We start from the raw sequence: 27,638 nt of genomic DNA, 5'->3' as shown, positions 1-27,638 counted from the left end.
TCTTTTTTACATGTGAGGCTAATTTTTCACAATAAAACTTACACAAAGAGATAGCGACTATATAAAATTCGATGAGCTTCCATCCTAAAACCTATTGATAATAGGAGGAATAGTTGCACTCATATATATGAAACTTCTATGTTTGTCATCTTTTTTGTAATTTTTCAAAGTAAAATCATATGTGAGTTACTTTACAACAAATATCATATTATGTAATATTTTTTTGTTGCCTGAAAATACTTTTTTTGTTCCAAAATTTTTAAAAAAATTTTTAAAAGGTCATCCGTATAATTTTAAGCAAGACTTGTATGAGAACAACATATCATAGTGAGAGAAGTCCATACATATAATTTAGATACTTTTTATGTTTCTTTAATTGTCATTAGAATATTTTTACCGTTAACTAATCAAAATTATATAAAAAGACAAAAATTGGATAGAATATCGGCAAAAACCAAGCATTAAAGTACAATCATGTGAACAAGCAAACATTTGCTTAAAAATACCATTAACAAAATTTGTATAGAAAATGTCACATCATAATGCAAATTAGGACAATTTTACTATTATGTATGTGTTTATTGTGGAATTGTCTGCGACAAAAAATGGAATAAACATAAGGAATTGTTAGGGAATAAGCAGCAACTTCATTCAGCAAAGCATAAATTACAAATATTTTATTGCAATCAAAAGATAGAATAATGATGACCACATAGATTTTATTTTAGTTGAATTACGTATTATTTTTTTAAAGTAATGTTATGATTTTGATTTTCGTTTGCCCCTTTTTATAACATTGTCTTTTCTTAGCTACCCGATACTCAAGATGTTTTAAACAAATCCGATAATTCAATATTTATTCGATTTTGTAATCAAATTCGACTTTAAAATGAATTTACAATATTATGTAAAAAACCAATTTAAATACAAGGTTCAAATTTAAATCGATTCTAAACAACAAATCAGAATTTGACATATTGACTCAAATTAACATCTCTAATTAGTTAAGTTTTTGGAATTGGTTTGTTTTTTCAGTTTTGCGTGTAACTTAATTGATCAATACCTAGTTTTAATTCTTTTGTTATTTTTTGTGTCAAAGTCAAATCATAGGTTTGGATTTCTATTTACCAATAATCCAATAAAGTAATTCCTAATCAACAATCGTTATTGTAAATTACCATAAAAAGACAAAAATAATAATAATAAAATAAATAAAATTATAAAAAGTAAATTAGAATTACAAAATTCTTGTGCTATCAAATCTTAGCACATAAGAGTGATTTATTAACTTTATAAATCACCGTTATTTACTAAGACCTTCTCCTAATAATCACTACAAATGCTTATTATGTAGTATGCATTGACGTATTCTACAAATTTTAACTAACAAATTTTTACCTACAGTAAAATTTACAAATAATTTTATCAGAATTATTTTAGAGATCAGATATCAACATAAAGTTTAAAAATAATTATTTTTAATTAAATAATCAAAGCAAAAACCAGCTCGTTGACACTACTATACGAAGTATATTATTTTACTCTTTTTGTTCTATTCATTTAACATTATTTGAATTATTATACAATAGCATTTTTACTCAAATGATGCAAAATAAATGAGAGAGACAAGTATTTATGTACTTCGAATCGATGAAAAAGTACTTTATACACCCAGCTTGTCCACTAAGTTCCCTTAGACCTAAAGAAATAGTTTCAAGTACAAATAAGTGAAAATCAAGAAAAGGGAGTAAAAGGAATAAATTCTCTCCGTATCGTTGAATTTGCAATATTTGCTATAAAAAGCTCTCAAATTCAAAATACAAATATTGCAAATTCGATGAGACTTAATAACATATTTTATGAAAAAGTGAGATAAATGTATGAATGAAATTAAAGAAAGACTATGAGTTATGACCAAAAATAAAAATAAGGTTATGGACTAATGGTCATAATCATCACCCTAACATTCTGCACAAAAACAAGATCCGAGGGAAGTGATAGCGGATAAATCATACTCGTATCCCGGGGGACATGTCCCGATGAATTTGTTAACACCAATCTCAATGCAACCTAATTTAGAAATTATTGATAAAGAAACAAAATTAATTGATTAACATCGTTATCAATCGTACGGCCAAATTATTTCCATTTGCAATGGATTGTTATATAGACATCTTATCCGTTTGTTCTTATTAGTTTAAACAAACACGTACAATTTAAAGTCAAAAAAATTACTCAAAATCAATTTGATTTAAAATTAACTCTTTAAAATTTAATATAAAATTGAAGTCATCAGAATTTAAAATATATGAAGATGTGAACAATAATTTTATTTTATTTTATTTTTTATTTTTTATTTTTTATTTTTTTTTGTTGAGGAGATCCTACAAGGAAGAAGCAAAGGAAGATAGGGCATAATAACATAGGCGGGCCGGTGGTTTCTCTCCATATAAATTATATTTATATTCATTTAAAATTTTCATATTCATTACATGTCTATCTTAATAAAACGTAAATTTTTTATCACAAATTCTCAAATGAGACGATTTTATGTAGAATATTTCTAGTGGGCTGACCCAGTTTACACTTATTGTCTTAAAAAATGAATTATAACCTTAAAGAGATCACTTACAGTTTTAAGTTAATCATTTTTTATAGTCTTAAAGTGATTACTTATAAGCTTAAAGTGATCACTTACAATCTTAAAGTGAAAAAGATAAAAAGTAAAGAACAATTTCAGTATCCCGCACAAGGCAGGGTCTAGGGTGGGGGGTTTCCTTTTCCTGAAAGAAGCACACATACCATACTCGTGCCCCTCAAGGAGGGAGTAAAGAGGAATCTGCGCAGTCAAGAAACCTCCCCTAGCTAATAACTGCGCCCAGTAGGGGTAGAACCCCAAACCTTCTACTCTACATGCAGATGCTCTATCCTTTGAGCCACAACAAAACCCGCATAAGAGGAGAGTTGGCTACACACAAACCCGATGAGATTCCATCCTAAAACCAATTGGTAGTAGAAGGAGTAGTCCATCAAGTATATATGATAGTAAACCCCTCTTGAATTTTTCAATGTGGGATCATATGTGGATTATTTTCCAATAGAACTCGTCTCGTAGTAAAACGTTCTCGTATAAGACTTACTACAACAAATTTAACTTTTTGCTACATTGGATTTAGTGACATTAAAAAAATGCCACTGATTTATGTTTTTTGTGTAATAATTGTTGGTTTTTATTTTAAATTTCACAATAAAGTGATTTAGCCACACTTTATTTGGCCTTTAGTGGCATATATAATTGTTACTATAGTCTATAGTGATATTTATGAGAAATGTCACTAGATCCTATGTCGCGAAAAACTTATTAGTATGATTTTGTATTATGCTGCTAAAGGGTATAATAAATGTCACTAAATCCACTATATATACCATTAGAAAACTAAAATAGTGACATTTAAATTAAATATCACTAAATATATTTGACTAAAACTAAATTATGTTGTAGTGATGGGCTAAATTTTTATAGCCACGCCTTCACATAGTTATGATTTATGAATCCTAAACCATCCCCACCCACTATTTAACTAAGCAATTTAGGTAAATTTCTAATTAGATATTCTCCCACTATAAAAATTATCTATTTAATTTTTTAGACTGTTGTAGCTTCCGATTCAAATGAAAGTTACCTTTTGCTTTATCAAAAATAAAACAAAAATGAGGTGTAGCTGTTACTAAAAAAGGTTCAATCAACTATTAAAGAATATAATAATTATTGTTAATATTATTCCTATATAGAATTAGGAATATATAGCTATTTCATAACAATTGATCATTAATTAATAAAAGAATAAATTCTTTATTAATTCGTTTTTAAAGATTCCACTAGTCCTAGAAATGACACGTATGAACACATTTTTCACTTATGGAAAAAGTTTGCAACTTCAAAATGGTAATTAAAGTTGCTAACATTTGCTATTTGGCTACTAATATTGACTTCGGCTCTTAAACAATGCCTTACACGTAGTTAATTTGGACAATTTACGTATAACTAATTATCCACATGAGATATGACTTTTGTCTTAGTTAAATCAGATATTACCTTCTCATATAAAGGTTTTTATTTTTAGGTTCAATTTTTATCTAACTATTTTCTTCGCTTAATTTATCTTTTATTAGAAAAATATATTATCCATTATTTTATGTGTCTAATCCTATAAGAAAGCTTTTTACTTACTCCTCTCATCATGGGATTACTTTTTGATCAATTAAATGACTCAAAAATTAAGAAAATTAAAAGATGAATATTTTGGTATGGTAGTGTAAGTGGGGCAATGTACTTTAGTGAAATAACTATAGGTTTTAATATAGAAAAATAAAATAAATTATAGCGATCTATAATAAGTGAGATTCTGTTTAAAAATAATAATTAAGTCAAACTCAGTGAACATGCTAAAATATTACTTCTATCATTAGTAATAATTGAGTTAAACTCCTGAGTTTTTCTTTTGGTCAGTCCGAATGATAAATGGAGATTATAAATCGAGAGTACTTCACTCAACTACGTCAATGATGAGTCTTTCAAAAAGAAAAAAGAATTGTATTTGTTTTCGATGATGAATGGACTAAACTAAGACTTCTTCTTATATATGAAAAAAAATACATTTATTTCATTTATATTTAACTGAAATTAAACTACTTTAAACATTAATTCCAAACATGTTATCGTGTATACCTCCCTAAATACCAAGGAAATACAATCCTTCATATTTTAGATGGTAAAGGACAAAAAAAATTAATTTACATATTCAAATTATTATTTTGTCATGTTTATCTATTTATAAAACCTATACAAAAAAAATTGGTACTATAATCAGATAGATATAAAAAAAATTTGTCAATGATATTATGATTTTAAAAAGTTAATTTGCATATTGAAATATTTATTTAAGCAACACAAAACACCCAAAAAATGCACTTTACATTGGAAAACAAATAATAATTTTAATGGGAGTCTTAGAAATTGATAAAATATTAAATGAAATATTTCAAAAGCTTACTTTGCCTTTGTAAAATGAAATGACACAAATATTTTATTTTCAATATTGATATTAGTTTTCTAATTAAGGAAAATCGTGATTCCCCTCCATACAATAAACAAAAAGAAGACATTAAGGGGGCGTTTGGTTGGGGGTATTAAGGAAAGGGAAAGGGAATGGAAATACCCCATTCCCTTTGATGTTGTTTGGTTCGCAGTTAGAATCATTCCCTTTCCCCATATTAAGGTTTTGGATTACCTAAAATGAGGTAATCCTCATTCCCTCCCTCCCCCTCCACTTTCCCATTCCATTCCCTTCCCCACAGCTGCTGCCTTCCCTTTCTCACTCGCGCCTCCTTCCTCACCATATTTCTCCTTCCTCGCGCCTCCATCCTTCCTGAACTGCGACGGCTGGGTTGATTTGGCCGGTGCTGGCGGCGGCTGCTCGGTTGAGGCTACGACGATGAGACAAGGAACAGATAAAGAGATTTGAAACTTGAAATAAAAACAAAACTTGAATTGAAGGTGGGTTGATTTGGTGGTGGGCCGTCGGCGTTGATGGGTCTGGTGGTCTTGATTTCACGTTCACCTGTTCACGGAAGCAGCAGTAGCAGCCAGCAGTGGCTTTGCGAAGTGCGAATAGGCGAACAACGAACTGATTCGCTCAGTGAACATCAGTGAGGGGTGGCACGTTCACCTGTTCACGCCTCGTTCATCTTCCTCAACTTCTCTTCTCTTCTTCTCAATCTCGATTTTGCTGCCTCCATTCTTCTTCGTGTTCTTGTTGAATCTGTGTTGTACCACCATTGATGAAAGCCTGCGTTTTTGATTCTTGTTGTAATTTCGTTTCTGTTGCGTTTTTGATTTTTGATGAATTGGATTTGTAGGATGAATTGGATTTCTGGGTTGTTCTACATAGATTTCTGTACCGCCATTGATGAACATCGTTTTGTTGTTCGAGTGAATTGAAGTTCTTCGCCATTGTTTTGTTCCTTTTCTGGGTTGTTCCTAATCTCTGTTGAAAGGGAATCAATTAATCCAACTTGAACCAAACAGTCACAAAGGGATTGATTCCGTTTCCTGAACACAACCAAACGACTAGGCTAAATTAGGGGAATCCATTCCTTTCTCCTTCATTCCCTTTCCTCATTCCATTCCGATTCCCTTGTGCGAACCAAACGCCCCCTAAAATAAGTTGTCTTATCACTACTATTTCAGGTAAAGCATCCCCCAATAAAATAAGTAGCTGTCTTTATTGTTATTTTAATCAATTAATTATTTTATATACTTAATAGGATTAGCTATGTAATTAGAATTTTTTTTAGTGAAAATAAATGTATAAAATGTGAGTTTCTATATTTTTAGAAATATAATATGTCCTACCTCCAAAAATTGAATTCTCCACTCTTAATAATAACTAGTTTAGAGATAAATAGATTCTTACATTCTAGTTTACTACTACATTAGATATTAAATATATTAGTTGACATGTAATTTGATGATAAATATTTATTAATATTGTTTGAAATAATATAACTATTGTATGTACATAACTTTCAGGTACACATGTTGTTATTATAATATCTTAAAAGTTAGAGTTGTATATGGACATTTAAATGAACAAAAAATATATAATTTTACTGATTCAGACATTAAAATTGTTGCGTATTTTCTATATCAGGTGTTTATACATATTCCAAGATTCATCAACTCTAATTAGATTTAATAAATTACTGTAATTATATCATTGTAAAAGCATTTTTTATTTACTAATTTCTAATTTCTAATTCAGGGGATATTTTAAAAGGAAGGAAAAAAAACATCTCCTACACTACACATTGTCTCATGTTAACGTATATGTTTGATGAATTTATTCAGACGTGTTTAAGTTTGCTTATGAGAGACATTCTTGATGGGCATCATGTAAATTACATTCTTATATCACTTCCATTATAATTGCGATATTTTTTTAGTCAGTTTCAAGTTAGTTGCTATATTATATTATTTTATTATTTAATTGGCTAATAAGAGTAATACAATAATGTATATGTTTAATTTAACCATACTTTTTTCTTTATTACTCATATGTCATATCACATTAATTTTTATACCCATCCGATCTTTACCGGTTAAAATTATCTTTTTACACAAATTTACCTGTGCAAATTTCTTTAACAAGATAATCATAACAAAGGAATTAGGTATACTTTTATATCAAATTCTATTCTTTCAATACCTCTTAGTATTTTTCTCTTTCTCTCGTTATTTTAAGTGTTTATAAGAATAAAGCTAGTTTTGTACATCTTATCCATCAAATTATACTCGGACGACAATTTCTTTATTATTATAATTATAAAAAAAAATTATATTTGATTCCTAAACTCAACCACTTAAGTTAGACCAGAGTTTAGGTGAAAGTTATTTAACGATATTGATATAAATAAAATGTTTGTTTATTTAATTTCTTTCTTTATTTCTTGTGAGTTGTGTCTATAAAAAGGCCATACTTATAGGAAACTATCAACCATTGCACCAAAGATTAGAAGAGTAGCAAATTGCACTACTTCTCTAGCTCTCCCCCCAAAAAAATCCCTTTTTCTATTAAGTTATAAATCATCACTAAATTAAGGTTATATTCATCCATGGCAAGAGGTGTAGAACCATTGATAATAGAAAAGGTGATAGGAGAAGTTGTGGACAATTTCAACCCAAGTGTGAAGTTGAAAGTAATTTACAACTCAAGCAAGGAAGTTTACAATGGCCATGAGCTAATGCCTGCTGTTATCATGTCGAAACCTCGAGTCGAAATCGGGGGTGAAGACATGAGAAATGCTTATACTTTGGTAAGTTTCACCATAAACCCTAGCTTTCTTTTATGCTTGCTCATAGACCAATGCATGAGTTTATGTTTGCATGTAAAAGAAAATCTTTGTAACATGATTACATGATGTATGTACGTACGGATAACAAATCATACTATACAAGGAAGAAAATACATTTTAAAAATACTTTGCTCTGTTTTTTTAATTGCACTCAAATACCTTTTCATGTACGTTATTCGATACAACTAAAAATTATAAAAATTTGATATTGTAAAAATATGTGATGAGACGAATAAGTAGATCCGATATGATAGCTGCAATGTATAAAATATCATAGATTGATTATGCAAAAGTGATGAACAAGGAGGAAGTATATTTAATCAATGATTTATAGTAACAATGAAGTATAGTACGTAAAATGAATTGTTATATTGATGTAAGTAGAATTGTAGATGATATTTGCTTGTTATTAAGATTTAATAATCAGAAAAATGTTCATATATATATAGTAAGATTGCGTCGTTTAAACATTTTTTTTTAACTCTGTTTGAATATATAGAAACTACTTAATAATATTTGTGTAATGAAATGCGATCTATATATCATCATCCGAATAAACCAACCCTTGAATGTAAATGGTCATGAATGCATGTAGTAGTTTATCCATCAAAAATAGTTATGATTAGTGAATTTTAATTATGATTTTAATGTTGGTAGATTGTGGTAGACCCAGATGCTCCAAGCCCTAGTGATCCGTACCTAAGAGAACATCTCCATTGGTTTGTATCACTATAACTAATACTCTAATTATTATCCTTCCATCTACTTAATTTTAAAATTTTGTTGTATAGGAGTATTAATCTTTTATTTGTTGTATATTTTGTAGGATTGTGACAGACATTCCCGGAACAACTGATGTCTCATTTGGTAAGTCCAAATATAATATTTTCAGTCAGAAATTAATGAGATGACTTTAAAATAAAGAACTTATATTCTAATAATTTTTACTCCCTTTGGCCGTGTTATAATGCATAAAATTGCATAATAAGTGAAAAGTTTAGTGGAAAGGAGAATTGATTTGGAGGATCAGACAATAAACAAGAAGATGATATAAATGACTGGTTACAATGGAGATAGAATATAAGTTTATGAATGAAATTAAAAGAAAGAGAGAGACAAAGAGTATTACACTACAAATGTGACGGCAACCCAAAACTGATATATATGGCGACGTTCTTGTGTCGTCGCCCCTTTCACATTGGCTTTGGCGACGCACTGGCGTCCGTTTTTCTTTTAGCATCCACATATTTAGCGTCGGCCTATTTTACCGTTGTCAGGCCTTCACCTGGCCCGGTTTTTCTTTTAGAGTCTACATATTTACTCGGCCCATTTTGCTGTTGCCAGGCCTTCACCCGGCCCAGTTTTTCCAATTTAGCGATGAATGGGTGAGGCCCTGTGCCGTCGCCCTTTGCCCTTTATTTGTAGTGTTACTTATTGGTTCTAACTCATCACTCACAATGACATTATTTCATATAACAATTTATGATAAAAGTTATTTTATTTTGATAATATTAATAGTTAACATCATTTGCAAGACTGCAACTTATGAACAATATAATATAATAAGTAACTAATTAATTACTAAGATCAACAATTAACATTAATGTGCATGGAATATTATTAATTATAAATTATTATAGGGAGAGAAATAGTGTGTTATGAAGCACCAAAGCCAGTGATAGGGATACACAGGTATGTGTTCATATTATTCAAACAAATAAGAGGAAGACAAACAGTGAAAACGCCGTCGTCTAGGGACTGCTTCAATACAAGAAGGTTTGCTGCTGAAAATGGGCTAGGCCTTCCCGTGGCTGTCGTCTATTTCAACGCACAAAGAGAAACTGCTGCTAGAAGAAGATGATTATTACAATATTAATTAGCATCATCATTATTAATTAATATTCATGCTAATCCTACTGTTTTCTCTAAACAAGAGATATAACATTTTAATATGATATGGTCTCTATTGAGAATTAAGTCTTATCTTAGTTAAAATAAGTATTGTTTTCTTTAAGTCACGATTCTCGGCTAGCTCTCCTCTTTCCTCCTCTTACCTTGTAATGATAATAATAAAAAACTTCATATATTCTTGCTACCTAATAATTTATTAATGTGCATGTATGTCATCTTAACACTTTTTAATGGTATGATTCCATTGTTTATTACTCTCTGTTTTCATATGTTCTTCTTAAATAGAATTTATAAATTTTAATATTAGATTTTGACTAAAATTCTCATCGATCTATAAGAAAAAACTTATTTATGTAGGATCTTAATTGATTCATCTCAATATATATTTTCTAAATATCAACTTTTTAGAACTTTTAAAATACTCACAATTAAAAAACATTTGACTTTTAAATTTACATCGAGTATGTGCAAAAAGTGAATGGGAAGAATAAATAAAAATAAAAAGATTATTTGGTGTAGGTGTTATTTATTTTGTTATACTTTTTATTTTGGATATTTAATTTACTTTGCTAAATTTTTTAAATTGATGATGAATTTATTTACAATTTATCTGCTTATTATCATCATTTTACAAACTCACATTGTCTTGACAAAATTTAAAGAGTAGAAAAGATTAAATATTGCATACTCATTTTTTTGTTTTTTGTAAAGAAAAAATTGTATTATTAAATAACCAAAGAGAATAAAAAGAATTTCTTGCCAAATGTTCATAGCAAATTCTTAACATATTTGCTAAGTAATTCACATTTAAAATTCTTGATTTGCTTAATGCCATGTTTGGGAATAATAATTTCATTTGGAATTTTAAAATTGGCTCAAATTTATTGTTTGATAAATCAAAATATTTCAAATTTAGATTTGGATCAAATTCCACCATTATTTTTATAGCAATTAAAATTGAGGATTTGAAAATGACTACCCCAAACCTTGTCATTTTCAAATTTTTTATTTATGATTTCATAATTGAAATTCATAATTTGAAATGAAATACTTATTTCTAAATACTACATAAACTAGCTCTGAAATAGTCTAAAATCAATCATAAATCATTTTTTTGATTGGCAATTAACAAGGAGATATCGATTCATGTAACACTGGAATAAATAAATCAAGGGTGGCTGATTGAGAAACTCGGAATCGATCATCCAATAAATGTCTAAATTACTTGAGCATTAATCTCAGCATTGAACCTATGCTCTCTGCTGCAACTCCTTCCCCATAACACGCTAGAACTTGTTCCATCGAGTCTCGGACCGCCCATTTTATCTGACTCGACTGTCCCTTGTGATAGCCGAGAAGATTTGTCAGCTCTCTCCATATCTCGGAGTTCGAAAGAGGGGCAAGGGCCTTCGTTGCAATTCCATAAGGGGATTGCAGGAAATGGGGCAGAGCATATCAGAAGAAACTGAAGCTACTCTGTCCTTCCGTATATAAGGAGTAGAAGAGGCTGTTGATCGATCAGAACTGCAGGTAGTTTTATTTCTTTCTTGAAGAAGCCGGAAGTATAGCAAAAGACACAATCCCGTGTCTGGAAAGTGGACAGGGAATGGATCCCGGTGGGCTTACCGCCTTTGATAAAATATAGCATGTAGAGCAAAGATAGAGAGCGCGTTGGACACGTAGTTGGAGCCCGCAACCCCTGTATAAGATAGAAGTAACAGAACAACTATATTAGTACTGTCAGCAACTAGAATCGGCAATTAGAAGGTTCACGAACAGGGAAGCCATCAAAAGTACTAAAATATCATTATTTGCACCTCAACATCGATGCAAAGGTTGCCTTCTAAAAGCGGCAACATGACAAGGAACGGGTTAGTCACCCCGAAGTTCCCCTCATGGAGAAAGTTTACACAGCCTTTTTAGTCGTTGAAAATACCGTTCTTGAAATTATGTTCCCTTAATAGTCAAGCTTTTTTCATCGATAGCAACATGCCATTACGCCAATGTCATTAAGTGGCTCCCACGGACCCACTTAGGCGGGGTTCGTAGGGATCAGATTTATGCAATCTTACTCTTGCTAGTGATAACAAAGAGGTAGTTTTCTGATTGATCCTTGATAACGAATATCATTCACAAATTATAATAATCTTCTAAAAGACGCATGCTTCAACAATAGCAAAATTGCCAAAGGTTCAAAGCCTTAATCCCATATCGAGACATGCTTCAACAAATTAGGATAAAATATTCTAGTTCTACTTCTAGTTTACATTCCTGCGGTGATCACAACTGGAGTTCTATGTTTGTAGTATCATGTACTCTCTTTGTCCCCCTATGTTTGCACCATATGACTCAAAAAAACTCTCACATCTTTGAGTCATATGGTGCTTTCTCACCGGCACAAAGGCAGTATTTGATAACTTTGCCGGCACAGAGGTGAGAGCCATTTAACGGCATTCAGTTAGTGAAATGTTGTTGTACCCAACTGAGGAAATTTATTTTCGATTAAGAGGACAGGGAGTAAGCATCTCAAATCGGATACTAGCAATATTTCAAAACTAATTAGAAAGATAAGGCATGCACTTAATCTAGATAATATGCTGATAGCTAATCAAATATGGACGTAGAGATCAATTCATCATCACCAAAACTGCAATAAAATATAGTCAACAATACCTCACATCAGTACTGCAGTTCCTTATTTCCTCGAATGCATGATCGTAGTATAACCCTTCTTTGTCTCTTTGTAACTAGACAAGCAATGCTCCCAGTAATTCCTCGAAAGACCGAGTAATTGAAAATTTGTCATAATATCATGAATTTGCACTCAACAAAACCCAAAATACTTGATCTTGTATATATGCACCAGCAAATGGAGGGTCGATGTGAAAAAACCCTCACAAGTATCATTATAGTCTCTCATTAAGTTTATAATACAACAATCATTATTAGACCATATAATGGATAATTTCACTTTACTATGCAATTTGCAATAAATTGGCACCAAGAAAAACTCTTTTATGATAGTTTGGACATCAGATCCCAAAGAGGCCAAGCTGACAAGTACAAAACTAGATCGGGAAAGCATATGACCGACAAACACTTACCGTTCTAAAGACTAAACGTCTTAGTCCAACAGGAATGGTGAATAGTTAATTCATAGCCATTACACATAGGTTTTGCATCTAAATTATGAATAAACGGGACGCTAACATTGAACGCATAGACATATCACAAAAGAAACACAAGAAAAAAAGGATTTGTTATTCCAGATGATGTAAAATACAAGACAAATTTATGTAAAGGGCTGGTATTGTACATATATTGATTCATGAATGTCTGAGACTCCGAGGACTGAGGGTGCATAAACCTTTATGTCTATAAGTGTAACACACCGTTGGTGTCTTTCTAATATAGTTCTTTAGACTTAGGAAGTATGAGGCACAATGCAGGTTATTCGAAGAGAAGGAAAAGCTATCTTTATTTCCCGGATCTTAAATCAAGCATCAAATGCTCTTTCCAAAATGGATGCCTCAAATTTGTCGTCAAATTCGGTAAATATTTTAGACTAAAGTAAAATTAGACAGAAATCTGCTACTTTCACTTGATACCATGCTTGACATGGATTGGACATACACCATTTTTCCTGAATAGCTACACTTGGCTCACAAAGCTCTCACATTAAGGTAAAGTGTAAGTAATAAAAAAAAAATGAGGTAGTATATATTAAGATACAAGCATAATGTCCTGTTTCCAGAGAAGTACTTACCATAAGAAAACTTTCCAACAAGATTGTCAGTTCTCACAGAATTTTCTCAGACAAAAGACAGCCGAGCACCAGCCAAGCAAATAAATGGCTCGCCTTATATCATTTCCGTTCACTTGGAAGCTTGAGTGTCCTTAACATGAATGGCATCATCACCATCTTCTTCTTCAAAGGAACTTAATCCCACGTCACTATCTCAACCCGACTTCAATGTTGCATCCTTACCCTGCGATATTACATCATTACCATCATCACTATCATTATCATCAGTATCATCGGCCTTTTTTCTTATCTCCCCATCAACTCTAAAACTTCCACCGTCATTTCCCTTGCATTTATGATTCACTCCTATATCTTCCCAAGGCCTTGTATAACTGACCAAGTCTCTTCCCTGAGAAGTCATTCTCGGGCTCACCATAACTAATTCAGCCAACTTTCTCCGAGCCAAGTAAACATCATTTGGCTCAATCAATTCTCCCTTCTTATACGCCTCCCTCAAAAAAACCGTATGAAGCTTCCCTTCATTCCCCCTCGTCGAAATGTAAAATATCCCCTGATGCTGTAAAAGAAAATCCTTAAGTTTCTTAGGCAAGTCCATGGTACCTCTAAAATTAGCAATCCTCTCAAGGGTAATCTTCTTTTCAACAGTCAATGATAACAGTTCATGAATAATCGCCACAGCCCGTTTCTCCATCCTATTCTGAGCCTCGAGCGATCTCATATCATGGCCCGAAACATCCTCATAAGGCGACCAATAAGGCAAGCGTTGCCACTTCCACATTGCAATCTTATAATACTTATCAATCCTAAACCCAGGTGGGAAATTTACAACAAATGAAAACCTCATATCTTCTTCATCCATACCCTTTTTTCTATACTCAATCTCCCTAATTTTATCAACAGCACAAACAGTCAATTTAGGGTCTTTTTCTACAATCTCAATGTACTTACTCATACTATCTTTTGCATCAAACAACTTAAAATACTGAGGATATTTGAGCAGCACAGAATACTCAAAATCCTCTGGTAACCCTAAATCTCTACGAGCGATTCTAATATGTTCAACATAAACACGACCCGTATTCGATAGCATTAAAAGCTTTCTAATCCTAGTTACAGCATCAAGTAATTGAGCATCAATGGCATGCTTTTCTTGATCAATTTGTAAAAGGGCATTTCTAGTAAATCTTAAATAAAGAATTCTTTGAACTGGGTGCTCATAAATTTCAAAAATTTTAGGTAATTTAAGAACAAAATTGCCTGATTCATCTCTTTTGAACCCGATTCGACGAGCAAGAAAGTCAAGACGAGAGACAGGAATACATTGATGGGGTTGAGTGAGGATTAAATCCTGAAATTTGAGAACTTTTCTGATTTTCTTCTCGACCTCCATATAATTATCAAAACCATAGTCTTTAATTCTTTGCTGTTTTTTAGGGATTGAAGTGGATTTTTTTGACATGGGTCTTGTGAAAATGACAGAAAGTATTAATCTTTTGTAAAGAAAAGATGAAATCGATGATGGGTTTGAATTCAACAATGTGGGTTTCATTTGGATGATACTAAAAATTCTGGGAAAGTTGAAGGGGTTCATGGTGTGGATTTGGGGTTTAGGGTTTAAGGTTTTGTTAGGTGGGAAAAGACTGAAGTTTTTAACAATGGTGTTACGGAAAGAAAGAAAAGGTTTACGCAAATCTGATTTTTGTTTGGCTTAAACTTTAAAAGTTTAAAGTAAAGAGTTATTTATTGTATGAGAAAATTGAATTTTTTTGGCTTATCTTCAAATTAAAAAATCATAATTAATTTTACATGATAAATTTGGAAATTTAGTTTTGCACATTGATTTTATTTTTTCAAAATAAAAGCATGACATGTGTTTTTAAAGAAAAAATTATAAGTGAATATGATCTTGGAATATCTCAAGATGGAACTAGTCTTTCATCAAAGAAATTTCCATTGTAAGCCAAATACATACTTTATTGTAATAGATAAATATCAAAGAACTATTGTAAAAATATCTTTTATGTAATCAACTTTTAACCTTTTTATATTGCTCGCCGCAAAAAATTGCATTGGCAGCCCCTTTTTGACTTGAAAGACTCTAAGGCAAGGGAACGATGTAAAATCCTTTTTCCAACTCAAAAAATTGCATATTAGGATAGTTGTCAATAAACCAACTCAATCAATAGTTTAAACAGATAGTTAAGACTCGAGATATATCATATTCTATTTGTAGTTAATGAAATTGAAAGCGTAGAGAGGTGACATTTGATCCCTCAGCCTTGTGGAGGCCATGGAGGTGCTCACACCACTCCAACCAACTAAGCTACAGCTTCCTCCGTCCTATTAAATTTGGTATATTTACTATGAAAAACTTCCACATAAAACACAAATATAGCAAATTGAACGGAACAAAAAAGCATGATCGAAAAATTATCTATTAGAAAACTTGTGATTTGTAAACTTAATAACATAATTCCTGCAAATTTGGCAATCTTAAACACAAACAAAAGAAATTAAACCATCCATGTTTCAGATCTTACATAATATTTGATATTTAAAAACATCAGCAACCTCAACATGAGCTGCATTATGTTTTTCACCCTGTGTTTTAGTCTTACATAACAACTGCAAAACTGTATGAACATTATAACAACACTACACATGTCTTAATATTTTCCCTTTTAATGTAAAGATGAGTCAATACCCGAACCTAAGCTCATATGTCAATGCTTCAACCAATTGACCGTGGTTCGTTCTTGACTCAAAACCGATCCAATGTAACAGAACCCCACTTGAAAACTCCGTTCGCCCACAAAAATGCTATACGATGTTTTCTATGACATGTACAAAAATTATTCGCTTTCTTTTGGTTATTGAAAAAAGGCCGGTTAAATACGAAGGGAAACTCTGATCTTCTGGATTGTGCGGGACATCAGATCATTGACGGTGTTAATGGATTCCTTTGTGAGGTTCGCATTAGGTAGGTTGTTGACCATAATTTGGAACCCTACCGTCAATGCAGATGCTACTGCAGTATTATTTTTGGTGGCTAAAGAAGACAAATTTCCGACCATAGGTGCATCGGAAATTACAAAACCCGAGGGCAAAAGAATCACGAAGTCAGAATCTTCGCCCCTCAAGACCGACCATATTGATGTTGAGTCCACTGGACCATACACAATGAAAGATCCTGTGCGATCTGTCCACGACTCCTGTAGTATTAGCATATTGCTCTCCTTCGCTGAAGTCTCCTGCAAACGTCGTGAATTAATGTGTTTGTAAAAAACATCAAAAATAGTCAGTCTCTTTATAAACTTAATTTCATCATCATCATGATACCTAGTATATTCCGCTCATCGGGATAGGGCTAGCCGGTTGGGTGACAACATACCATACCCTTATCAAAAGAAAAAAGGAGGCTGCAACCAGCAAGACCCTCGGCTCGAGAAATGAACTTCATATCCCCCAAATAAGTATATTCCTAACTTTCCTTCTGACCCCCAACCCGACTCCTCCTCCCGATAGCATCCAACATCATGCAACAAATCATCGAATAACACGTTTAAGACGGTAGTACTCACCTGTGGACATAAAATGGAAACACAGTTAACCTCATCATGGCTTTTGAAAAGGCGGGAAATCACTTCCAGAGGGCCACCGTTAGCTAAGATGTCCCATTCAGCCCGGAGTTTCTCATCCCGCAAGAAGTCAAAGAGGTGCCGCCTAGGTACTGGAACCCAAATTGAAGTTGAGGCACTAAGCACAACCCCTGACGGTTCACCGGGCTCATTTAGGCCAACACGGCTCATAATACAAAGATCAGCAGCGAAACCTCCAACTTGCAGTTTCTCCCATCGACATGCAGAAGATCCACATAAGCCCGCGCAAAAGTTGTTGCTTAAGCGCCTCATCAGCTTTAAGACGCTTTTCTTGCCCTCTGGGGTAACAATTCCAACTGTGCAACAGTAATAATAAGTAAAATTACGAACAGATTATGGTATGTTGATCAGCTTAGGCTATGTTACTTGGACTCAGGTACTAATGCCGGATACTGGTACGTTTCCAAGTGTCGGATACATCTAAATATTCAATTTTACGCGTAAAATAAACTGTCTAAGTGCCATACCAATGTCCGGGCATCAAGGATCAAACACGGATACGTGAAGCAAAATGAAGAGTCCGAGTAACATAGAGCTTAGGTACCATAAAATACGAGTAACGGAAAAAGAACCTGTTTTATCACCAGGAAAGGTTTTAGCAGACATGAAAACGGCTGCACTATCACGTTCCCTCTGTAGGGTAGCGAGCCACTTTTGAGAACCAAAAGCCTTTCCGGATCTCAGCAGTGACCGATACAGTTGGTGAATATAATTTTCATCATATTCCACATGTTCAATCCAAGTAACCTGTATTTCAAACGTCAACTAATATTTAAACAATATGCCAAGGCCAGAAAGACTACCCAGGTTGGGTTTCTCGCATCTCAATATAGTAAAAAGTTGGCAGGGATTAAGACGTGATTATTTCCATGTGAGTCACGATAAACCCAACCCGGAGACAAATACAATCATCCAATGGTGTCGGGTTTCCCCCAAAAAGAATCCCGCTTTTTAGTCAAGAAATAAGTCCTAGATATCAAAAATAAATGTCCCAAGGATTTGGATTATTCATAAATTTTTTACCCATTGGAAATGAATTCATCACCCGACACATTATATTGTAGTTCCGAGGATCACTATTTCATGCATATTACTTTGCAAACTACGTAAACATGTCAAGCACATTTCAAGCATAAAATCATATCTTTATGTATCTAGCAAGCAAATTAGACGGTCTAGGAGTAATTCACAAAAAACAAAGCAAGCCTCAAACGCTACAAGGGCAAACAAGGAACGAGATGCTTGCAGACAAATCTTTAAAATAACAAAAATAAAGGTTTTACAAGTTAATCTATTCTTTACCTTTCATGAATAAAAAAGGGAAAGCTAAAGATAAGGAAACAATGTACACAGTCGTGGACCAAGACGGCATATTAAAACCCAAATTCAGTTCATTTTAGTTCTTGGATAATACAAAATTATAGAAAAATAAAAACAGCAAGCAAAATAGAAACAATAAGCAAGCCTTTGCTTTGAAATTGGATTACGTGCTATATTATAATGAGAGGAAGAATCTACTTCGATAAACAAAAATAGAAGTCGTATGAGCTTGAAACCTTATAGGAACTCCTTTTTTGGGGGGTAAGGCTAGAGAATCCCATACAAGAAAGAGGAAGGGAGAATTAATCATTCAACGGTGAGAATTGAACCCTTGTAAAGGATGACAAGGAAAGTCCGCAACCACTATGACAGGAACTCCTACCCTCTTTAATTTAGATATATCGCACAATATATGCCTACGTGGTGATGAACTTAATTAAATAACTACAAAAATGCAAAAGGAAAGATTCAAGAAAATAATAATGGTCCAAACAGCATTAAAAATATAAAAAGCTTCACATTAGATTTGGTTGTTACTCCATGATTCTAAATCATGGGTTGCGTAACGGGGTTTAGGCCCTCAAAATCCGCTATAATGTGTAATATGTGACAACTTCCTTTTTATTCCATGTTATAGATTACATAATTATGTGTAAAAAAGGATGTAGTTATACTACGATTAGGTGATACTGTTACATGATTCACAAGTCCCCTTGCATTTCGCGAATCAAAAAAAGCGAATTATGGTCAGTTTTGGAAAATTTTGAGGTCATTTTCAGCGAATCGCGAATTCAAAAAGCGAATTAACTGACGAATCATGTTACGCTATTAGGAAGTAAAGATGATGTAAAATTGGATTCAGTAAAGGAATTAAGTTACATTAAAGAAAACATTAAAGAATAATCAAGTAGTAATTACCATAGAATAGCCATGGCCAACATCTTGGATAATGCAACCAGAAGGAAGTCTCCTCCACTTAACAGAGGACCCTGAAAACAATGGTTCTCGAATCAAGTCGACAGAAACATCGACCACAGTCCACATGCCTCCTAAATGCTGCTTGCAGAACCTCAGTATCTTCTCTTGGCGGAAAGGCACCAAAGGCGACGGGAAAATAAACTCTACATTCAACTGGAATTAAATTGCACGACTTGAGTTTAGATCGACAGTTAAAGTACGAAAGGAAATAAATAGCCACATTCAAGTACTTACCAACTGAAGTTCACCATCATGGGTCCCACCAACACCGCTACTGACAAGTTCCACAAATGCAGCCTTGCTAATCATACATGGAAACATATCTTGCCAACGACTCTATTTAACAAAAACACAAATTACAATCTAGGAACAATTAGTGGCTCTAAACAAAAGATCGCAAGAGTATGATTGTTAAATATGTGGCAAAGAGAATAAAATCAACATTTTACGTTAAATGACTATATTTAACAGAAACACTGATTACAATCTACGATGAGACCTTGGTATAAAAACATTGATCAAAACGAATCTAACTAGCTAGTTAAAGCGACATATTTTTTAAACGTATCAATGCACAACAAGGGTGTTAATCTCTAAGATAATCGAAAAACGAATAACAATTGACATCGACAAAGATGAAGATAAAGAATGCTTACAGTGACCATCATTGTTTCGACAAGCTCCAAGCCACTAATGAGCACCGAACCCGTCTCCCTTGAGGCATCGGTAATGAAGCCACAAGGTATTTTTCCAATAGAACCGGCAAATTTCTTCATATACTCATCATGAATCAATACTTCCTTATCACCATGCAGACTCGTACACCACAACGGACTATCAGTCTGAGCTAATGCAAGCAGTTCATTCATGGCAGCCATAGCAGCTTGCATAAACACCGACTTTTCATAATCACTACAAGCTGTCAAGGTAGTATTGCTTGGACCCCCGGTTTCAATATTACGTCCCATGGTAATGGGAAGTGCAGGTGGTGGACTCATCAGTCCGTTCATTTCTCCTCGCCCCATGGATAGGTCCAAATTGAAATTCGGAGTCAAAACTGAAATGGGACCGACATAGTCGGTTATGGGTTTTCCTAAAAGCTTCTCCGCAGCGGAACAAACCCGAGAAAGTTCATCCTTCAAATGATCATTCTCAACCCTCAAATTGTGTTGCCCAATCGATATTTCCCCCAGGAAATTCGGAGCTCCACAATTTTGACAATATGGGTTGCTCATAGCATCCTTCAACACAAAGTTTTCATGCATAATTTTATCATATTCTTGCTTAAGGACTACATTTTCATGTCGTTCCTTTTGTGACTGTTCAAAACGACAATTTATTATCGTAAGCTCAATATCATAAAACTTATTCATGCACAAGTAACTCGAGTTCATTTCATAATTCATGAAATATAGGATGTAATGAACAATTACCTTCAACTGTGTTCGACGATTCTGAAACCAAAATTTAACCTGCTTGCTATCGAGTCCAAGTTTCCGTCCAAATTCCAGCCTTTGTGTTTCATTTGGGTGAGCACAGATCTTAAAGAAACTGGCCACACATTAAAGCATTCAAATCAAACCATTACTAAACCCAATTAGATTACAAAACTAATCAAACTATGCAACAAACAACATTGATTACATCTTCATTGATCCTAATGTCATTAATTATCTCCCAACTAGACAAAGGTCGTTGGGGTTCAAATGTATGCAACTTTAACGTAACAATAACAAACAAAAAAGTTAGTTTCTGATTGACCTATAGTAGAAGCTAGTAGGGGAATCTAGACAAAGGCGTGCCTAAGCCATGATGCGGGTCATTCGATTAAAAGTTTTATTTATATTTAATTGTGTAACATATAACACAAAAGAAAAGTAAATGAATTGATTCAGCACACATACAAAGGGATTCACACGTGACAACTAGCAAACAACTAGCAAACATGATACGTGACATGATATAAATTAAAAGTGGAACATTAAAAACATACAACGACAGATTCCAAAAAATTAGAACCGACTGCATAAGTCAATATATCTTAATATATCTGTTCTAACATAAATCAATATATCTTAATATATCTATTTTAATGGTCATTCACGTAGATTATTCTACAACACCAACAACAATTATGCAACAATTAATTACATAACACCCAAAAAATATAATATGTAAAGAATCTACTCCAATTCCCACCATCCCAAAAATCAAAAGATATAAATATAAATACATAGAAAATGAGCTTACTTCTCAAGTTCTTGAATTTGTTGAGGTGTATGCCTAGTACACTTCTTTGTCCTTTGATCATTGGTATTGTTCTGATTTTGAGAAGGTCCCTCAGGAAAATCCTCAGAGTTATCACTTCCAGAATCTTCCCTCTCCACTAGCTGTAAATTGTTTTGGTTATATGGCTCCCCATAGATCACCAAATGTCCTTGACCCTCCATTTTTCCCTACAAAATACCAATCAAAATATATAAATTAAAATAAAATAAAATAAATCCAAAATATATATATATATATATATATATATATATATATATATATATATATATATATATATATATATATATATATATATATATATATATATATATATGAACTTGTATTTATATGAAAAGCTCATTTATTATCACATTTTCACTGAATATAATTTTATTAGGAGAATCATAATCAAGACTCGCCTAGAAAATCATTTTTTAAATAGTTTATAGGAACCCAAAAATAAAGTACAAAGAAAGTCAAGTTTTTTTCTTTAAATATACAAGTCAATCCAAGAAAAGGACCCAACAAGATCAAATCCCTTGAAAATGATTAAATAAATTCCAATTAGCAATTAATAAAAAAAAATAAAAAAATAAAAAAAACCCTAATCTACTAGTAAAAGTCTCCCTTTTTCACTTCCTTAACACAAAAATATTAAAAAAAATTATGGGTTCTGTTTGGATTACATCAAAATTAAAGACTACCATAAAAATTACTCAATACCATTTCAAAATTGAAAATTTAGACAAAAAAACAAAATCAAAACCCCATATTTAGAGTGTCAAATGGCACAGATTCATGGACCTTTTTATCTCCCAAATGCATGTAAAGATCCAAATGAAAATTTAGACAAAAAAAAAAAAAAAAATCAAAGCCCCATTTTTTTAATCAAAAAAAAAATTAAAAAATTAGTACAAGAATAAAAAGAAAATTAAAAAAAAAGATATTTTCTCCATAATAGTAGCTGACTAACTTGCAAATTTCAAAGGTGATGAATGATGATTCCCTCCTTAGGTAAAAGAAATCAAAAAATTATAAAAATCAACAAAAAAAAATAAACTTTTTCTTTTTGTTGATCAGTGCTAACTGCTAAGTTTTTACACTGATATAAATGGGTTGTATTTCTTTGAATTTGCTCTGATTTTCTCTCTGTTTTAGTGTGTTTTTTGTATTGTAATGTAATGGGGTTTTATAGGGTGGCAAATTGGCAATGTGTAATGAAATGAAGCTAAAAATGGACAGTAAGAAAGTCAGCGAGAAGGGAAAATTGGAGGGCGTTTCATGTTTGGCAAATTAAATGTGGGTCCCAATCATTTCCCCTGAAATCGTGCTTTTTCGTGATAAATTGTCACCTACACTTAAAATTATTCTCATTTGTCATTTTAAATTGTTTTATTTAATTATATTAAGTTAGATTTTATTAATCACAAATTATTATAAAAGATCATATCTTTAAGAGATGCATTATATATATACATTAAATAACACCTTTAATACAACTTAGAGGAATTAAAAATGTGGCTTCATATTTTGAGATCGTTTCAGTGAGAGACGGTTTCTCACCAGAGTAGTCGAGTAATAATTTATTAATATTAATAGTTTCACATATTTTTGATATGATTACCACATATTTTTCACTAATTTTATTTATATTTTTTAATAAATATGATTTATATATTTTTTCACTATCTTAATTTTAATATTTTTTAATAACTGTGGTTTATAGTTTTCTTTATTAAATTTATTATTTAATAAAATAATATATTTTTGTTATCTAAAAATATTTTTTTATTTTTAATTATTGTGAGAATTTTCAGAAAAGTTGGAAGTAAATAGTTTCGATTTGATACTGATTGCAACTATACAAGATATTGTAGTTCACTCTCTTTAGTGTCAATGACGGATCTTAAGTCGTAAATAAAGGAGTTCATTTGAATATTTTAGATTTTAGTTAATATTTTCGGTAGGATAAATTTGGTTGTTGAGTACTTCATAAAAATAATTTTCAAGTTCGCCGCATAAAAAGCTTAAAAAAAAAAAGTTCGTCACAAAAAAAGCTTAAAAAAAAGTTTGGCGCATAAACATCTAATATGACTATAATGATCCTGAAAATGCGAAGTAGTTATTAGCTCTTTAAATCTTTAGAATATGGTAACCAAGATCATTGATCAAATCTTTTTATAGTCTATCCTATATGGACTTTTTAAATCAAAAGATATTAAAGCATTGGATAACAATTATATCAGTTCATCTTGTATGAGATAGAACAATATAAATTAAAGCATTTCTCTGAATTTTCACTTTAAAATAATAAATGATCATTTTAATATACTAAATATATATTGATTATTCCAATAAAAATAGTGTCAATTTGTATTTTAACAAATACTTCTATACATGAAAAGAGAAATTTGTTCCCATGGCATCGTTTAGAAGGTACCCTATTGGTTTGTGTTCGCATGGGCTTGCGCGAGATACAAAATATATGTACGTATGTTGTTAATATATGTACGTATGTTGTTAATCAAATACTAAAGTTACAAATTTTATAATTATTATTATTATTAGACTAGTACTATATATATTTATCGTCTTAAGGTGAACAATATTAATATAGTGATTATTTATAATTTAAAATGATCATTTTCATTCTTAAATTAATCATTTAAAAAAATAAGCTAATTATATGGACATGTCTCATGATAAAAAACAATATAACGAACTGAATTAAAAACCATTTTTTGTTTTTAACAAAATACGACAAAACTAGATATTTTGCTAGATTTTTAATGATAATAGATTTGTAATTGAAACCGTGTTATATTCAATATAACGACCATAACCATTTTTTTTACACAAATTCTTTTAAGAGACGGTCTCACCATGAGACGTGTCCCATACTTGGTTACATTGCCTAATAATAGAAATTTTTAATATAATAAACCTTTTACATAGACTCATCTCACGGTGAGACGGTGTCATTAATTTATTGTAATTGTTATGTCAAGTCGAAAAGGATAATTATAATTTTTCAATATAGTTTAAAGATGAGCAACTCCTACATACTTAACAATTTATGAGATCCAAATATAATTTTAAAATAAAAGTCACTTTATTTATTTAATGTGAAAATTTTTAGACATACATGTGGAAATGGAAATACTACACGCCCCATATTGAACTTGATAGATAAAAACTATTTTACTTGAAAGTAATTACATCATTAAGGACACAATTATCGCCAATTCACTTTGCTAGATTAATTTAATTTTATTAAAGTAAACTTAGACCCTATTTATTTCATCCGATATTAATTTCTTTACTGATTTTTACTGATTGTATTGATTTTGTTTATAAATTATAACTAAATTGTACTCATTAAAACTTTTTTTTTTCTGATTGTAGCTAATTTTTACTAATGATAGCTTATATTTACCAATTACAAATGATTTTTGTTGATTAAACAAATTTTTACTTATTAAAATAAATTTTTACTGATTACTTATTTTTTTGAGGTGAAATAAACATGATCTTATTGTATCAAAATTTACCTTGTCAAATAGAATTTATTTTTGATTCTTTCATATTTTTCTTATTTTCTAATGGATTGAACATATTTTAACTTTATGATATTGTTTGACTTAAGAATCAATTTGATTTGTAGAAATCAATGTTCTCGATAATAAAGATTTTTTATCAATAAAATAAGTATATATATATATATATATATATATATATATATATATATATATATATATATATATATATATATATATATATATATATATATATATATATAACAAAATAAAGTTTTGGCAATAAGTAATTATTTAAAGATAGGTTTAGTAAATAAAAATAATTTTAAGTAGGAAAAATCAAATTAAGATATTAAATACCCTTTTTGTAAAACAAGCAATAATAGATTGTAATAAATTGAGATGATAGTGAGAAAATTAATGGAATACAATTGTACCTACAATGATCAAATAATTAAATGCAATGAACATAATTCTTTATAAGCTGGCAGAAAATAATTTTAATATTTAATGTTATGGTAAATATTGAGGGTAATTACTCATGATAATTAGGAAAACATTATTACACTACTTGGATTGATTAAGGAAAAGGATGACGAGTTTTAAAGAAAAATTCTCCTCATCTCTGACATTTTGATCAGGACAATGTAAAATAAGTTTATACTCCCTTCAATTGATATTAATTATCCCATTTGATTTTTTATTATTATTTATCGATTGCTTTTAATTTTTATTTTATTCCTAATCTAGATATTAAAATATAATCAAGTAGAATCTAATTTGATTCGTCTAAAATTTTATTAATATTAATTTTACATAATTTTTAGTTAAGATTTAAATAGTACATTAAATAAAGTGTAAAAATAAATATAACAGTTAGTGTGAATTGAAAGGAGTATCAGAGTAGACCTCAACTTTTTATCTTCAAAATCTGATAAAAAACTATAGTGGTTTATAACTTAAAATTTTGACTAAATATAAAATGATCAAGTCCTAAAAGAAGAAATTAAAGTAGGTAGTGAAACTCAATCGAAGTTAAGTTCGATGGTTTTGACTTATTTTATCAAATTTGTTAAATATTTAATTTCACATCATTATTTTATAGAGATCTACAATATTTCTAATTTTATGTATTTTTAGTAAATATTTTCTTATTGAAACCTTAAAAACGACCTCTAGATATTTATTGTAAGAACTTTAAAAACAAAAAAAAAATTTAAAAAAGGTTTAACTATAAGAACAACTTATTAAAACTTAATTCTTAGGGTCAACCCAATTCCAACAAATAAAAAAGACCTAACTAAAAAGTAATATCTCTCAAAATTGTCTCGTGCATAACCCAACTTAAAATATGTCGAAAAAATTGTTTTAGCAAGTCTATATAATAGCCACTTTATAACGTTAAAGTTTCTAGACAACGACTAAATAAGAGGCATTAATTTTAATTAATTGTTACACATAGAGTTGTTCAAATAAATATGACAATTTGATATTTATTTAACCGAATTAATTAACTTTGACCTGATTATACAAAATGAATTTAAAATTATGTACAAATTATTATGAACACAAAATTCGATATTAATCACCTGACCTGAAATAAAAGCAATAATCTGAATGAATAGTTGTAGTTCAACACTTACACCACTGGCTTTTTGCACTATATCATGCAATTCCTATTTGAGTTGCTTTGATAGGTTTAAAAGTTAATCCCTTTGTTGTAACTTCTTTTGGCCTCATCTTAGCTTCTTTTTGTCATTGTATGCTATGGTGAATTGTGTGATTTCATTTTACCAAATTCATGCATAATACCACCTATATAATGATTTGTTTTTAACCGTATTAGTCTTTGTTTTCAAGAGGATTATATGTGCTCAAATTTATTGAATTAGTTTGGTTTTCGTCTTAAAAGGAAATTATGAATATGATAGTTTAGAATATTTGCGTTACATGCAGAAGTTAATTACTTAATTTTTGGCTTTTATAGTGTATTGTTAGTTTGTAACATATAACTATTACTTTTCTTTGGTGAAGTCTTACTTTTTTTACTCATTTTTCTTTAAGAATTTTAACATTTTTCCTGTTTTGGCGGGACAATATTGCAACTCAAGCGTTTTTGTAATCGTAGGTCGACCACTGATATTATATACTCCTTTTGCTCTTAAGAATTTGCTATATGTTTAAAATGTCACTCATAGTCTTATATCGTACCATAACTATTATATTTTCACTCTCAACTTAACTTTTGCGACTTATCGTATATAATTTCCTCTCTCTAAGTTTAAT

General features: G+C 31.1%; 3 protein-coding genes across 6 annotated transcripts; 1 reads left to right on the top strand and 2 right to left on the bottom strand.

The window, feature by feature from the left end:
- Positions 1-2,492: 2,492 nt before the first annotated feature.
- Positions 2,493-9,775, top strand: LOC130805907 (CEN-like protein 1). Of its 3 annotated transcripts, XM_057670743.1 has the most exons (5): positions 2,493-2,511; positions 7,691-7,875; positions 8,572-8,633; positions 8,741-8,781; positions 9,555-9,775. In XM_057670743.1, the coding sequence occupies exons 1-5, from the start codon at positions 2,493-2,495 to the stop codon at positions 9,773-9,775; spliced, it is 528 nt and encodes a 175-aa protein (XP_057526726.1). The 3 variants fall into 3 exon arrangements, with proteins under 3 accessions (XP_057526726.1, XP_057526724.1, XP_057526725.1); XM_057670741.1 differs by lacking the exon at positions 2,493-2,511 and having other exon boundaries at positions 7,675-7,875; XM_057670742.1 differs by lacking the exon at positions 2,493-2,511 and having other exon boundaries at positions 7,675-7,875; positions 8,741-8,785; positions 9,559-9,775.
- Positions 9,776-10,917: 1,142 nt separating this feature from the next.
- LOC130806658 (protein ROOT PRIMORDIUM DEFECTIVE 1) lies at positions 10,918-15,284 on the bottom strand. Of its 2 annotated transcripts, XM_057671820.1 has the most exons (3): positions 13,592-15,284; positions 12,499-12,599; positions 10,918-11,524 (listed from the first exon to the last, which is right to left on the bottom strand). In XM_057671820.1, exon 1 carries the CDS (start codon positions 15,180-15,182, stop codon positions 13,785-13,787), a length of 1,398 nt encoding a protein of 465 aa, XP_057527803.1. In that variant the 5' UTR covers positions 15,183-15,284; the 3' UTR covers positions 10,918-11,524; positions 12,499-12,599; positions 13,592-13,784. The 2 variants fall into 2 exon arrangements, with proteins under 2 accessions (XP_057527803.1, XP_057527802.1); XM_057671819.1 differs by having other exon boundaries at positions 12,499-15,284.
- A 913-nt stretch (positions 15,285-16,197) lies between these two features.
- Positions 16,198-21,998, bottom strand: LOC130806563 (homeobox-leucine zipper protein ROC5-like). Its single transcript, XM_057671694.1, has 8 exons — positions 21,799-21,998; positions 20,982-21,099; positions 20,205-20,867; positions 19,783-19,884; positions 19,489-19,701; positions 17,823-17,997; positions 17,173-17,546; positions 16,198-16,842 (listed from the first exon to the last, which is right to left on the bottom strand). Exons 1-8 carry the CDS (start codon positions 21,996-21,998, stop codon positions 16,480-16,482), a joined length of 2,208 nt encoding a protein of 735 aa, XP_057527677.1. The 3' UTR covers positions 16,198-16,479.
- Positions 21,999-27,638: the final 5,640 nt, after the last annotated feature.

The sequence above is a fragment of the Amaranthus tricolor genome, chromosome 2 (genome assembly GCF_026212465.1).
Source record: "Amaranthus tricolor cultivar Red isolate AtriRed21 chromosome 2, ASM2621246v1, whole genome shotgun sequence".
Classification (NCBI taxonomy): domain Eukaryota; kingdom Viridiplantae; phylum Streptophyta; class Magnoliopsida; order Caryophyllales; family Amaranthaceae; genus Amaranthus; species Amaranthus tricolor.
Note: the sequence above shows the minus strand (reverse complement) of the source record. Positions and strands in the feature narration are given on the sequence as shown.

Excerpts from the sequence above, each read along its gene's own strand:
- LOC130805907 (XM_057670743.1), top strand. Across the intron at positions 8,634-8,740 it reads CTAAGAGAACATCTCCATTG|GATTGTGACAGACATTCCCG; the intron begins GTTTGTATCACT and ends TATATTTTGTAG. Across the intron at positions 8,782-9,554 it reads AACAACTGATGTCTCATTTG|GGAGAGAAATAGTGTGTTAT; the intron begins GTAAGTCCAAAT and ends AAATTATTATAG.
- LOC130806563 (XM_057671694.1), bottom strand. The coding sequence starts at position 21,998 with ATGGAGGGTCAAGGACATTTGGTGATCTATGGGGAGCCATATAACCAA. Across the intron at positions 21,100-21,798 it reads CAAATTCAAGAACTTGAGAA|TTTCTTTAAGATCTGTGCTC; the intron begins GTAAGCTCATTT and ends ATGTGTGGCCAG. Across the intron at positions 19,702-19,782 it reads ATGATGGTGAACTTCAGTTG|TTGAATGTAGAGTTTATTTT; the intron begins GTAAGTACTTGA and ends ATTTAATTCCAG.
- LOC130806658 (XM_057671819.1), bottom strand. The coding sequence starts at position 15,182 with ATGAACCCCTTCAACTTTCCCAGAATTTTTAGTATCATCCAAATGAAA.